At 30.5% G+C, this 16,511-nt stretch overlaps 2 protein-coding genes across 2 annotated transcripts; both read right to left on the minus strand.

The window, feature by feature from the left end:
* Window positions 1-5,587: 5,587 nt before the first annotated feature.
* Window positions 5,588-7,474, minus strand: PNSL5 (cyclophilin 20-2). Its single transcript, XM_079084789.1, has 7 exons — window positions 7,331-7,474; window positions 7,044-7,253; window positions 6,526-6,676; window positions 6,330-6,418; window positions 6,189-6,243; window positions 6,023-6,108; window positions 5,588-5,947 (listed from the first exon to the last, which is right to left on the minus strand). Exons 1-7 carry the CDS (start codon window positions 7,352-7,354, stop codon window positions 5,795-5,797), a joined length of 768 nt encoding a protein of 255 aa, XP_078940915.1. The 5' UTR covers window positions 7,355-7,474; the 3' UTR covers window positions 5,588-5,794.
* A 7,925-nt stretch (window positions 7,475-15,399) lies between these two features.
* Window positions 15,400-16,304, minus strand: LOC145165875 (auxin-responsive protein SAUR72-like). The gene is made up of 2 exons (XM_079084790.1): window positions 16,080-16,304; window positions 15,400-16,004 (listed from the first exon to the last, which is right to left on the minus strand). The coding sequence occupies exons 1-2, from the start codon at window positions 16,135-16,137 to the stop codon at window positions 15,547-15,549; spliced, it is 516 nt and encodes a 171-aa protein (XP_078940916.1). The 5' UTR covers window positions 16,138-16,304; the 3' UTR covers window positions 15,400-15,546.
* Window positions 16,305-16,511: the final 207 nt, after the last annotated feature.

The raw sequence follows: 16,511 nt of genomic DNA on the forward strand, positions 1-16,511 counted from the left end.
TAGAATCCTGCATGAGATCTTACTAGATAATCGTGCAAGTAGTCAACAAAAATATCAGCCATCAGATATAAACAGACTTCGTTATATAATATTCGCAGAAAGTTTAACAAGTGTTCTAAAAGAAATATCTGAAAGAATGTAGATTGTTGTAGGATGTCGGTCTAAAAAAGATATATATTTATCCTATTTTAATTCATAAGTTTAGGAATAAATTATAGAAATTGTCCTTGAGCTCTCCAAAATCTTGTAGGTTTAGTCCATAAGATTGAGTTAAACTTTTGGTCCCTACTTCTTTGTTTATTTTCACCCTTGGTCCCTTTGGCTAACCATTGTTTCCTGTAACCCGTTAACTCTCCCCATGAGCGGCGCACATGATGAGAGATTATTGCCTTTTCCTTTCCTATAATTCTCTCTCAGAACATGTTTGGTCTCTTAGAACAACCTGACGTAGATGTCATTTTTCTTCTCACCAGTAGGTCCATGTATATTTATTTTTTGTTTTTTATAGGAGGATATCATAACATCTTCAATATAAATATGCATCATGGTAGGATTTTCACTGTGTTCTCAGGAAAAAGTTATATCAACGATCATGTAAACTAATAAACTATTTTGATATTATTGACAGTGAGGAATTTTTCATATATGACCTTCAAACCATGATGAAAGAACTAAATTATGATGAAAGTATCCCTATTTACTAGCATTGTGTTGTCTAAGTTGCTGTTTGTTTTTTTTAAGCAAAAATTCATGAAGTCTGCAGACCACCTCTGCAACCCTCTGCAGTAGAAGAGGTGAACCAAACGGCTGCAAATTGTAATAAGAAGCGTGTTTTTTTTTAATATTTGCATGCTGCTGCAGATATTAAAAAATAAAAATAAATTGATTTTATAAACCAAAAATAGTTTTTTAATACCAAAAATTTAATAATGTATGACATTTCAGCAAGAATTTATGATATTTCAGCAAAAAATAATGATATTTCAACAAAAAAAAATAAAGATATTTTCGCAAAAAATAATGATATTTCATCAAGAAATTATCATTATTCAATATAAAAAACAAAAAAAAAATTCAATAAGAATAAACAAAAAAAACGAAAAAAAATATAAAATAAGATTTCAACAACATATAATCAAGATTTCAGCAAGAAAAAAGAAGAAGAAGAGGTTGGAAGAGGCAATACAAGTGTTGCGTCAAACAAAACACGTGCAGAGGTTTTTAACTCTGAAGACTTCTAAAAAACAAACAACTGCGAGATTAAAAGTTTTGCGCGTGTGTTACGCCGCGCAACAATAAGAGGTCTGAAGAGGTTTTTTACAAAAAACAAACAGCACCTAAGTTTGTGGATAAACACACGGAATCAAAGTCTGCACAAACATTGGTGAAAGTCTTTGTCTAAGTGTGCTATTGAAGAATTAGAAGCATGTGGCAATTACAAAGTTGTTCGCTATGGCCATTTTAGTGGTTAGAGTTTGGTACTTCTGCTAGTGATGAGTATGATGAAGGGAAGGAAAATAATATCAAGGAAAGTTGAGGAAGCGTGAAGATTACTTATGTTTGATACTTTTTTGGCACTTGTTTGAATATTGCACTTTGTTAATATCTTTTGGTATGCAAGTTCGGTTGACAATAGTTTAGGGTTTACTATGTCTTATGGTTATGTAACTTAAAATGAAAATGCACGATGAGATTTTTTGGTTAATGAAATGTCATCTACAATGGTTATGGTCATTGTATTGCCAATTATGATGGTTTAATAGTATTGCTAGTTGTCACGGTTATTGTATGTTTAGTTCATGTTTTGTCATTTGCCAATTGGCATGTGTATATTAGTTTACAAATTTTCAACAACTGATATGTTTATGAATTTACAACGATCTTAGTTCATGTATTGTCGGCTTTTATTCTTAAGTCATGGTTATGGTATGCTTAGAATGAGGTTTGATTTACAATTTTTTTTTATTTTTGTTTTAACTTTGTGTAAATTACATAAACGGTACTTGTGGTTTGATCTAATTTTGATCCCTAAGTTTAAAATTTGATAGGTTACATCCATATTGTTTATGAATATTGTTTTGTGAATATTGCTCTATAGTCTTTGCTCCATATAAAAAGATTAAATTACCATTTCTTTCTTTATTCTTCTTTTTTTAACAGTTTATTATTATTATTATTTTATATATATATATATATATATATATATATATATATATATATATATATATATATATATATTACTGTTTTTATCTTTATTTTAATAGAATTAATATAGATTAATTCTAATTTTTTTTTTTACTTTTTTGAATCAATTATCTAAATTATATAAATCATGTTATTATTATTATTTATATTTTGCTTTATTTATTTATGTTTGTTTTTGTGGTTTAAAAATCTTTTAATATTTTTGACGTTTTATTTGAATATATTATTTAATGTTGTTTTTTTGACGTTTTGTTCGTTTAAATTATATAATGATTTTTTTGAATTTTTTTTCTGAATAAACAAATTAATACAATAACTCGGATAATTATCAGTCTTCCAATAAAATTATTTACTTTTCGTTTTTTTCTTTTTTATTTTAACGATATATATATATATATATATATATATATATATATATATATATATATATATATATATTAGATTGCATAGTTTTACTTTGGTTTTTTTTTTCATAAATAATAATACGAAAAAATATAGTTATTTAGGCAATAAACGAAAAAGCACTAACATATAAACGAGTGATGTAAAAAACATCATTATACAATGTAAACGAACAAAACGTTAAAAAAACAACATCAAATAATATATTCAAATAAAACATCAAAACTATTTGGGTTATTATTTTAATTTGTCTATTCGAACAAAACGTAAAAAAAATTCATTATATAATGTAAACAAACAAAACGTTAAAAAAACAACATCAAATAATATATTCAAATAAAACATCAAAAATATTAAAAGATTTTTAAATCATCAAAAGAAAGATAAATAAATAAATCTAAAAACAAATAATAATGTGATTTTATATAACTTAGATAATTGATTTTAAAAAATAAAAATAATTTTATAAATAATCTATATTAATTCTATTAAAATAAAGATCAAATAATATATATATATATATATATATATATATATATATATATATATATATATATAATATTGTTAGAAGAAAAAAAACAAAACAAAGAAAAGGTAATTTGGTCGTTTTATATGAAGCAAGGACCTGCAGTCCAATATTCACAAACTACAGGGATGTAACCTATCAAATTTTAAACTTATGGACCAAAACTGCAAATTCGATCAAACCATAGGGACCATTTCTATAATTTACTTTTTAACTTTTATTAAATAACATAAACATTAGAAGTAAATTGTTCAATTAGGGCGTGTTTGGTACGGAGTGTTTCGGAGCGTTTGAGAGCTTCTAGTTTCTAGCGTTTGACAAAACGCTCCGCTTTGAACAGAAAGTCTCGTTCGACACTACAAGTTTCTAGCGTTTAATTTAAAAAAACGTTTTAAATCTAAATGCTACTTCATGTAGCGTTTAACTAAACACTAAAAGCTATCCGCTACCAGGTAATTTTGCCGAACTAACCGGGAAAGCAAAAGCGGAACAAAAAAGGTCAACCGGGGGGGGGGGGTACTAAAATGGCTCGGGCATACTGTACATACAACGCATATATTGACAAGTTCACTATTCCTCCCCATTAAAAAAAAGCGATTGACACGCCCTTAGTAAATCTTGTAAATTACAACGTCTTTCAAAATGTAAATAAAAAGTCACAATAAAAAATTTAATATCAAATATTAGAAGTAAATTTGATTAGTAAGTGTGTTTGATGATCATTTATAGTCTAATCCTAAATGTAAATAATAAGTCACAATAAAAAATTTAATATCAAATATTATAAGTAAATTTGATTAGTAAGTGTGTTTGATGATCATTTATAGTCTAATCCTAGAAAAAATATAAAACTCTTTTAGAAACATTTGAAAAAGTACTATAATGTAAAAAAAATAATTATGAAACTCATTTAGAAACATTTGAAAAAGTACTATAATGTAAAAAAAAAATTATGAACAACCATAAAATATAAGATACATACACAAATTTTGACAAAAAGTTATAAAAATATAAAACATAAGAGAATGAAAAAGAAAAATTTTAAAAAAAAAATTAATTAACAATTTATTCAAACAAAAAATAGTGTTTAACAAAAAAATACAAAAAATAAATAAATAAATAAATGTTGTCAAATTAAACTTTTTTTTTGTTAATATGAGTGATTTTAGTAAAAAAAAAATCACATCATTATTGTGACTTGCTAAAATCAATATGTTCCGGCCCAAAACTGTTGGATAATAAGAATTAAGAAGTCCAAAGTCCAAACCCAATCTTTTCAAGTTTAAACGAACTTACTAACTTTTGCCAATATTTCATTATCTTTCAAATTAAAGTCTCTAAACATGTTAAATTCGGGTTTGTATATTTCTTCCTTCAACTTTTGCCATCATGCAAATTCATCTATATATTGTGAAAAAGAATATTGTATTAAAGTTAAAACAAATTATTAGTTGTTTGCGATAAAAATATTTGGTGAACCCGAAGTTGTGGAATGTTTAATTTATTTTATTGCCTTAAAGTAATTCTAGGGTTTAGGGTTTGGGGTTTAGGAAATACTCTAACCTTCTTTCCTTCAAATTTTCGATTTTTGACATTGCTTCAATTTATGAAGCCACAACATCGTTTTACCACATGCCCATCATAACATTCTCGTTACGCAAACTTCCATCTTAGTACTTTTCTTATTAATAATCATATATATTTGTACCACATAGTAACATCTTGTAGAATTTTCTTTCGATTTCAACAAAACTCGCTTATTGCACAAACCTCATGTGATTGCTCTCCAATTAAACCATCACTTTTTTTTTTTGAAAAGGAGCTCCCTAACAAGGGTTTCCGGGCCAGCTTTGAAAGCCCACTGAAAGCGGGCACTGACTAATCTCTTGTTGCGAACATGAGTCTATGCATCATGCCTTGGTGTCACTGCAGACGAACCTTCATGGTCACAGGGGTTGAATAGTGTCAGTATTTGAACATGGATCAATAAATTATCCACCATATGTTCCATATATCTTACCAAATCACCACAACCCAAATGGTTAATTAACCATCATTTTTGTATGTAGGACCCTTCTCTACATCTCCTTTTTTTTGTGGATCATAGATCTTAATTACTTTTACTCTTTCATTGTTCAACAAGCTAAAATTGTTCAAAACATATTCCATCCCATCCATATTAATCTTTAACTCTCTTTGTTCTAAAGATTGTATTCTCCAAATATCCATGGATTCTTGTAGATCCACAAACAACACACAGACAATTACAATATCAACTGACATGACGTTTACTCTTCAGAGTACAGCTATTGTAGTCTTCCGTATGAGTAAACCTACCTTTAGTGTCATTTCAAACAATTCATTCATTTTGTTTTAATATATAATTTTAAACCCTTTTATAGCAATTATCTTCAAAGTTTCTTATGGTACCCACTGACAATGCATAATTGCATATAGAAACTGAAATGGGCCACTCATTATTTCAAATGAAACCTGTTTATGAAACAGTATACGAGTGGTTGTTTTACATGAAAACTCAAACAGTCGATTGGTCTAAGGAAACGCGCCTCGTTGTCTTCATTTCAGTAATACTCTCTCTGCCTTAGAAAAAAAAGCTACAATAACAAGTACAAAATGAACACTTTGAACTTTTACTTGATTTTAGACCAATGGAAGCTCCCCACAATCACTGATAACCACTCTCTTTACAGGGCGATCACCTCTGTCTGTCTGCTGTGACTCAATCAGCTTCACTATGTCCATTCCCTCAAGAACTTGTCCAAACACCACATGCCTCTGATCCAACCATGGTGTCTAAAAACAAACATGTTATTTTTACTTTCTTAGTTTCTTACATGTTTATGCAGAATATGGACTTATGATATATACCTTGACTGTGCATATGAAGAATTGACTTCCATTAGTATTGGGTCCTGCATTTGCCATGCTAACAATTCCAGGTCCAGTATGAACCACTGTAATGGTAAAAAAGAAAGAACTGTTAGGGTATTATGGTAAATTTACTTTATAAAATATATGGTTGGTTGATTCTTACAGTTGAAGTTTTCGTCCTTGAATGTTCTACCATATATGCTCTTGCCACCTGTGCCCTGCAATGTATAAAAAGAATTACTTTAATGAAACAAGGAAATGGAGAAACTATGAGATAAAAGGATCAAAAATACATTATACATACATTTCCCTTGTCAAAGTCGCCTCCTTGAATCATGAAATCCTTGATGACACGATGGAATGCAGAACCCTTGTAGCCAAAACCTTTCTCTCCTGAAAGATGTGAAGGGAGAAGTAGACATAAGTTGAATCTATTTGTGTGTTAAAATTTGAGGAGAATAATATAAGAAATTAGATGATTGTGATTTGTAATACTGAACCTGTACAGAGAGCACGAAAATTTTCAGCAGTTTGGGGCACATCATCACCAAAGAGTCCAATCACAACTCTTCCTGCAAGTTTTCCCACTGGATTGCCAATGCTTATATCAAAAAATACTTTGTTTGTTACTTTTGCCTGTGTAGCCACCTCCTGAATGTAGAAGAAACATGATTGTAAGTTATCGTAAGGATTGTATATATATACAAACACAAACAGAAGCAATCGCCTCTGTATGTTGCCCCAATTGAATTTGATATATGTTATTACTCGATATTCATGAATTTCAAATCTGCAAATCGCTAACTAGTAACTACAACTATCAGATGAATGAAACTATTTCAATACCATTTGAGTGTACTGCAATTTACATTTACGAACTAACTATTTCTCTTTCTGATACATAATTAGGTTTAACTCGCAGCCTATACCATACAGTAACTGATTTCTTAATGTATAATAATTCTGCGGAAGATAGAGTTTCTTATATATATACAAATGTATAGAAGCGGAGATATACCTGAGCACTAGCCCTAACGGTGCCAGTCAGACCACCGGATTTCCTCAAAAACGGAGGGTTAGTTGAAGACGACAGCCGCAGCGAGTTGGATAGAAAGCTCGACGATGCTAATAACGTAGATTTACCAAGCTTCGTAGAACTCAAAGAAGAGGTATGCACGGCTTTCACCGGAGAGATACTTCGGGAAGCTGGGAGCGAACCAACGTTTGACTGAGAGAACAAGTTCAACCGAATTAAAGCCACAAAACATATGGATAGAAGCGTGGAAAGTAGATTGTAAAGCTTACCAGAGATGTAAATGAGAGCGCCATTGCTTACTGGTTTTGTGGATAATCCTGGAAGGGGTATCCTGAGGAGGGTTTTTACAAACTGAGAAGACGGATGACGGAGATGACGAGTCAGTGGTTCATTGGTATATTCGCCTCTCGATTTACCGAAAAGGTGTTGGAATTTATGCTATTTTATTATCAGCACCTTAATGTTTGAGAAAAAGCAAGTGAGTCCTTAAATATTGACTAAAATCTTTATATTATTTGCACCATGTTAATTTGCAACCTTCAAAACCTTTCAATTTTTAACCAATTAATCATAACCATTTAAAAGTTTTTTTAACTTAGGTATTATTAAGTACTCAAATTATAATAATATAAGTTATGCATATTACGTTTAACTAAATGACTTTGCATGTTTTAAAAATTAATAACATTTATTAATGACTTTTTAATTTCCTCATGTACAAATATTATTAGTATATATATAAGTACTGTTTTCTCACAAGAGACATACACATGTTTGAAAGGGTTACTGATTCAAATAAGAATATATAATATTGTTTAAGATGAGAGGTAATACAAAAAAATTAATAATCTCAATTGTTAGGAAAAAAATAAGAATTTGATGATTTTTCTCAATCAATCAAACATTTATATATATATTTTTTGGTATTTTTTATGAGGTAATATATATATATATATATATATATATATATATATATAAATAAGAATATTTAAAACAGTTCATTACCAACAAGTCTGAAAAGGAAAGTTTCACAATACATTCGAGAACCTCCGGCTCAAACCGAATGGGAGTGTTAATTGCATTGTTTATTTCCTATGTTTAATGTAGGTTTATATACACTGTATAGTTCAGGGTTCTTTATGTAATTGTGTTATGCATTATAATGATAATGCAAACCCTAAGGGGTCATTCTCACAAATATAATATATATATATATATATATATATATATATATATATATATATATATATATATATATATATATATACTTAGGTTATTATATTCAAAGTAATTATTGTGTTATTGTATGCATAAATGTGGGCTAATCATTTTACTTATTTTAAGAAAGTGATTAATATATATTATTGAATTAAATATAATTGAAAAATACCATATAATTTAACTAGAAGGGTATTTTAGTCAATTAACATAGATTTAATAAAGGAAAATTGCATATTTTAAGGGATCATAGATTCTATTAATTTTAAAAATCCGATTTTACGAATTATAAGGTTTTTAATTCAGACATTCTGACAGAATATGTTTGAGTATGTTCAAAAATAAAAATATTTTTGAACAATAAAATAATAAAAATATTCTTGAACATATTTCTTGATCATGACTTTAAAAATTTCTTGTAGAATAACAAAATTCTCGAACCATCAATTGAAGAATTAAAACAAAAATTACATTAATTTTTATAGAATACATGTAACAATTGCTAAGAATTACATTTATTGTTAAAGAATAAAACTAAAAAAACTTTCAAATCTGGAAGAAAAACATCAAAATCTAACAAAGACACTAATACATTCTGAAAGAATAATGTTGCTAAGAGGCGTCGTTCAAATTTCGTGGTTCGTTCTTCAAGCATCAGTTTCTGTGGAAACAAATCCAATGAATAAATTAGTGAGAAAATATACATATTTCATTCTAACATAATTGGAATTCGTGATTCTATTATGATAGAAATGGAATTCATTTACCAATAATTATATTAATTCGGGCATTCTAACAGAATATGTTCATGATTATCATAAAAAACATTCTTTTCTGATAGAATACTATAAATGAATAACAATGATAACATAAATCTTACGGATTGCAGCTTCTTTCAATATTAAATATCATCTAGTCCCTAAGATTTACATGTGTATTTTTTGAACACTAAGGACTAGATGTGATTTTCTTTTTGTGAAATTGTATAAAGAAAATTCTAATATGCCCAAAGCTCATAATTGGCAGAAGAAAACCAGTTTGGTCTGTTTGGTATGAAAATTTATCAAATCAAGCTTCCAAATTTGAAAACATCTGCCGCTCAAACCAGCTAAAACCAAACACTTCAGTGGGATAGAAGAATGAGCTTTTCAATTGACAAAAAAGATATTGACTTGACCATCAGAAATAGCATTTTGTTTATTCTTTCATATATTTTCAATGCTTCATCCACTAGCTGAAGCAAATATCTGAAAAAGGCATTTACGCATATGACTTATCTTCATCCCACTAAATCCAAAGACAATCACGAGATTTACTAGAAGAATCAGAACTATAGAAGAATCAGAAAACCTACTACCAGTACCAAATGGTGATTGAGTAGCATATTGATCAACTAAAAACATGTATTTTTTTAATAAATAAAAAGAAAGAGGGTCTCACAGTGCAAGGGAATGAACTTTGGGACGTTTACTGTGACTATCACGATCAAGACCATCTCTTTCAAGCACTGTCGCAGCTGATGAAGACGAAGGGTCTCCTCCCAAGCTCAAATTCAAATTAACATCCACGTTACTACCTCTAGAAGTGCCCTCCCCAGGCTGTAATCGAAACTTTCCTCCGTCATCTTCATCCCTTGGTTTACCAGACCCTAATTCCTCTTCCTGTCCTATTTCTTCAGACTTACCCTCTTCGTGTCCTATTTCTTCAGACATACCTCAAATCCGAAATCAAAGGTTGGATCTTCATTCGCTATGAGATGGGTCTCGGAATCGAGCATGTGTTTGGTTGAGGCTTGACCACCTGCGAATGAAATCGGGACTCAAGTGGAAGAACACCGATCAAACGAAAGTCAAAATTAAGTTACCTTCGAACATTTGTTGACTGTGATTCGCAAAGAACTTGTTCTTGGTTTCATGTTTACCTGGAGATTCGTATTTGGTCTATGATCTGTTGATTCGGAGCGAAAGGGTTAGAAATCTGGAAACGAAGAATGTGAAGTTGGGTTGATGTCGAATTGAAGATATGGAGTTGCTATGGTCGGCCGATGGTAAGGGTGTGAGGCCGATTTATGAATGGGATAAATTTAGGGTTAGAAAAAGTCAATTAGAATAACAAATTAGGTTAAAAGTCAATACCATGATTATAGGGGTTATTTTTGGAAGTTATTAATCACATTACTAAATTACCCTTATTTATTTATTTAATTATTTAATTTTTTTTATTTAATTTTGATTGGCCCACATTTATGCATACAATAACACAATAATTACTTCGAACACCTGAACCTATATATATATATATATATATATATATATATATATATATATATATATATATATATATATATATATATATAGAGAGAGAGAGAGAGAGGGGAGAGGGGGATTTAATTGAGAAAAAAAGGTTGAGAATTAGAGAATGAATATGAGCCACTCATTTCCAAGGGCGGACGCAGGAATTGATAGTAGCGGTTGCCAAAAAAAATCCGGTCAAACATAATTTAAAACTGAAAAATAATTCATTACGTCTAATACAAAAAAACGATCCATTACATAAAAAGTTAAAAACATAACAACGATCTACTACAATTTAAATTTGCCCTCTTCGTACGAACATCTTTTGAAACCGCTCAATTACTTTTCATTCTCAACTTTCACAAGTGTTTCGGTCTCAACATTGCAAAGCAACGCGTCGTTCAAATATCCAATAACTTCAATAAACACATAGAAATTACAACTAACTGGAATTTCGAAAACCATAGCAATTTCGAATTTTGCTTAGCAATTATAACGATAAATTCAAAAACCATAGAAAATTAGAAATACTTGCTTCATTAGGGCTTGGACTTTGGATTGGAGCTGTTTTTGCACTTAGGAATCGATTTTTGCACATCACGCCAGTTTTTGCACTTGGGAAGGGAAGTTGTCGATTGTCCATCAAAACAGAAGAAGAACAGAAGCAGAAGAAGTCGTCGATGGGAGGCTGGGAACGGACATTCAACTGATTGGACTATTGGACCTAATTGTGCAATTGGATAATTGTTTTATTTGGGCTATTTTCCCCTATTATTTTTCCTTTGGGCTAATATTAGTTGGATTAAAATAGAAATGTGTTTGGGCTACTAATTATTTGGGCTTAATTGATCCAATAGACTTACATTTTTTATGTAGTTGCCATATACATACCATATACGTATTCATATAAGAATATGACATGTTCCATCGGCTCGGTACACTGAAACGCTTAAGTGGCAATTTCGAAATGTGCATGGGCAGTTTTGAAGTAGTGCACGGTGTTGCACTTATTCAAATATGAAAACACTTATTCATATATGAATATGGCGGCGGTGGGTGGTGGCGGTGGTTGGTGGTGGTTGGTGGCGGAGGGAAATGGTGGATTCGTATATGAATACACTTATATTTATATTCATATATGAATATTACTCATCCTCGATCGGCTCGGTACGTCGAAACGTTTTGCAGCAAAAATAAATGATTGGCTGAAAATGATTCTTCAATTCTCAACATTTTTTCTTTTTTCAATTGAACTTACCTCTGTGTGTGTGCTCGCACGCTTGAGCACTTTATATATATATATATATATATATATATATATATATATATATATATATATAATTGAACTTACCTCTGTGTATGTGCGTGCTTGAGCACTTTATATATATATATATATATATATATATATATATATATATATATATATATATATATATATATATATATATATTGCTTGGGGACTTTTTTAATGAGTTAAGGATACTTTTGATAAAAAGTTTTAAAGCGAGGATTATTTTGAACAATTTGAATTGTTTTGAATTGCATTTGAATTTTATATCTTTATTATATTCATTTATTATTTTGGATGGGTGGAGATATTAGAGGTCTAGACTCTTTAATTGAATTGGACATTAAAATAGAGATGATAAAGAAAATTTGAGAAAGTTGAGGGAGTTTGAGAATGTTTGTGAAAGTTTTGAGGATGTTTGAGAACGTTTGGGAAAATTTAAGAAAGTTTGAAAATGATTAGAATACTGAACGATATGATTTGGGGGTTTGGAAACATTGTTCCATTTTAGACATTGAGTTATACGATATTGTTTATTTTATTATGTATATATAAATATATAAATTTTGATGATTTTGTTGATATCTGTAAGAGGTATAGGTTTTTATATTTGTATATAAACTAGTGTTCATTTTTATACTATTCATATAATGTCTAAGTGTCTAACCCCGAGATTTACTCACTAGGCTTACCAAAGCCTAACCGATCATATTGATATATATTTGAGATTAGTAACGGGTTAATAGTAGATTTAAATATCGGGAAGTGATTTTTTGTGAATAAGATAATGTTTACTTAAAACATTGTCTTTTGATTTAAATGTTACTCTTGTATGTTTTCAAACTGTGTTTTAGAAATACTAAACTTTGGTACCATATTTTGTAATTGTAACTGTAAAAAATTTTAAAATTTTATTAAAAAATACCTTATGTGAATGGTGTTTTAGATTTTGGATGACCTGGACTTAATTTTTAAGATAGTTCTAGACCGGTTATTTGGAGACCTACGTGGGTCTACTTTAGGACCACCAAAATTTTGAAAATGAGGATCAACTTTAGACTTCCAATCCACCTTCTTAGGGATCCTCGATCTTAGATCGGTCCTAGACCTGTCTGGACTATATTTTTTTAGACCGGTCTGAATTGGTTTAAATATGAACGTCTGGTGTATGTTATAGAGTATACTTTTGTAAGAATTCTTAGTAGGATAAATTGTTGAGGTGTGGGTGTCAAACATAATTACAAAATGAAAATTTTTTTTTATCTTATCTTGTTATTGGTAAGCGATGGCCGGAACTAGAAATGGACAATGGTGTACCAACCCAAATGGACAAAAGCCTTTTAGAGTTCATCATATTGGCTAGGGCTAACATACAGGTGGCGGAGGTCCCTGGTTCTTAGGACCCATAGATTTAGGGATGTCAAAAAGTCTCGTGGGACTTCGTTCTCGTAGGGGTAGGAAAGTTGGACATTTCGGGGGCGGGGCGGGGGATGCACTCATCATCCCATTTGCCCCCGTTGACATCCCTATATAGACTTAGAGATGCACACTGCACATACAATCTGGATTTTTCAAAATATGGAATACTTATTATTTATTATATTAGAAAAATATTATTTTTATCCTATGGTTCATGCAAGAATTTGGAGGCTTTCCAAGTAAGCTTTTAACCACTTAAATGATTACAAATGATGAGAAACATCATTTTTACTTTTTAGTAGTTAAAGTACAAAAATATAGTTTTGATCACTTAAATGGTTGAAAAAACATCTTACCTCACGACAAAAATATAAATATTTAGGCTGTTTTTGATCAATCATGAGTTTTTTTGTTAAATTCCGACACCAAAACCAAGTTCAAAATAATACGATAAAAGTGTCGATATAAGTTTTTTACCTCTCAAAACGTGTTTATCGGAAAACTGATTTCAAAACGGTTCCAATCTATTTACACTGGATCCTCCATTTTACATCTAAAAGCGGATAGGATCCGGTCCAAATATTGCCAAACTAGATTTTATTTTGTATTATTTCGAAACCGGATCAGATTAAAGCCAAGGTCTAGGACAAAGGTTGCAACATGCAAAAACTAGGACTGCTATAGTACCATGCATTGTGGAGGAAGTTACCCAGTTGTTCCTTTGATGTCGAGCAAAATAGAAAGGCGACTTGGTTACATGGTGTTTCTAAAAATAATAGCTACAAATTTTGAACCTCATTTAAAACCAAGAAGTAGAAATACCAAAAAAAAAAAAAAAAAAGGTTGTACCTATAAGATTTTGATGTGTATGAGTAGTATAAATGTTGGTGACGTGGTGTTTCTAAAAAAATGTAAGATTATGCAACCATAAAATCAGGAGCAGACGCAGGATTTCACAGTAAGGGTTGCACGATAATAGAAAAAATAAAAATTTTGAAAAATTTTCCACTGCGGCCGGAAAAGTCAAGAGTTGCTGGTGCCACCGGTGACCCCCCCATATCCGCCCCTGCATAAAATATGTTTGTGTTAATATGGGACTAACCCATTTGGTAGAAGCTTTGCCTTTTAGATTAGAGGTCATGAGTTCTAATATGGACGTTGGCAAATTATACAAACTTGATGATACTAACCTCTAACCACTAACAAATCGTTCAAATAAAAATGTTTGTAAAGTTAAAAAGTCAGATACATGAACAAACAATAAATACACCACAAATCACACGTTACTTGTTGCCATCAAACACGACCTCCTACAAGTAGAAATGTCGTGATCAGAAAGAATACTTACTCGATAAATCTATATTATGATTTTATGAAATGTAAATCAAACACTGTTATGGCTTAGCCACAATCTAGGCCTTTAATTACGGTTACAACTTGATCGTCTTAGTAACGACAGTTACATGATATGACAAGATAACAACTAGCTAGTATCGTATCTCATAATACAAATATTATTTATATATATTAGATTTTATAGCACATAACTTATACAATTCCGCTAATAAATATATAGGAGATTATCATTGTTTATGTCGATGCTCTTTTTGGTATACCCACCTGCCATTGAAGGAAAAAAAAATTGGCATGCTATATTTGGATTGGTGAAAATATGAAAGTAAGGGAGTCGAGTCTTTATCAAATAGTATTAAATTTCGAGTTTGAGTACAAATATAAGCTCAAAACGACAAAACGTATCATGACTCAAGTTCGAGTTTACAAGAATGCGAATTGATGTTTTCTGAAGCCTTGGTATATGTAAGCATTTAGTCGATGATTATTATGAAAGTAAAGTGTGTATATTTTTAGCTTGATCTTGTTTTGACGAGAAAGTTCTAATGGAGATCTTCGAGTAATTCGAGTCTTTTAATCGAACTCAAGCCTGCATCAAGATTCAAGAATATCGAAAAGAGCTCAAGTTTCAAGATGTTGCTATTTTTCCATGATCTACAAATCATAAATTCTTGTCACATGGTTAACTTTTTGCTGAAAAAAATTCTGAAAGTGTGTTTCAATAATTGAATAACAAATATTGCCCATACAATCATGGTCTTTTAGGTTTGTATAAGAATAAGTTCACATAAAACAAAAAAAGATCTTTAAATATTTTTTAATCACATACAACCAAAACAAGATTCTCTACAATAAGAAACTACCAATCAAGTTAATAAATAAAAACCAATTTCGTTTAAATTAATCCAAAATACTATTTGTTTCCAATTTTACATTGATTGTGATAATGATGGGATTCATATTGATCTCCTTTCATACCAAATATGCATCCTTTAACACCGCTAATCACGTTACCATCTTCCATTTCCATCAAAACCTTTACGAAATCATTGACCTCGCATGGAAGCTCAAGTGGCCCCTCCTTTCTATATCCATATTCGCATTCAGCTTCTTCAAGAAACGCTTTAAACTGCGGATGATTCGCATACTCAGTTTTTATCACAAACCTTTGTCTTTGAGGCCCAACATAGACTGAGAAACAACCCTTTGGAGCAATATTAAGCGTTTTTCCTTCTTTTGCATCTATCGGAGGCCATGATCTACTTTTCTTGAGGAAAGGTCGTTTGATCTTAGATGACCTATTAGCTCCACCACCACGAAATGACTTGCATCGTTCCCATGTCTTGGAAATAAGCCCTTTCTTTTCACTGCCTTTAATCAAATCCATTCTAACTGATATAAAAAAGTAAATAGCACACTAAAAGGAAATAGGATATGTGTGTTAACCTCTGTCATATGCCAAATACAACATGATTTTCATCCTATGGTAACGTCTGTTGCTCATCGTTCTTCTTTTGGTCGTTTCAACTTCTGAATCTGGACTGGAACGATAAGTTAAAGAAAGGGAACATAGAAAAGTCTAGAGAGAAGGAGAGAGGTGTGCTAACTCGACCAATGATTGTTGATAAAAAGGAAAAGAGGGAGATGTTTTTATGAAATTAATATGGATCATGGATGTAGCTCTCAATATATAAAACCACTTTTCATGGCATAAATAATTGTTTTAAATATCTAAAAGATGTTCTATCGTCATACTTTATTTGACATGTAATTTAATTAGATTATATATATAAAAAGTCTCTTAATAACAACAGAACAAGCTTTGTCCATATGGCAATAACTATTTGCATGCAAAAAGCAAATTTAGATGAACTTTTA

Source organism: Lactuca virosa, chromosome 3 (genome assembly GCF_052849685.1).
Source record: "Lactuca virosa cultivar CGN04683 chromosome 3, Lactuca_virosa_CGN04683_v6, whole genome shotgun sequence".
In the NCBI taxonomy this organism is placed as follows: Eukaryota; Viridiplantae; Streptophyta; class Magnoliopsida; order Asterales; family Asteraceae; genus Lactuca; species Lactuca virosa.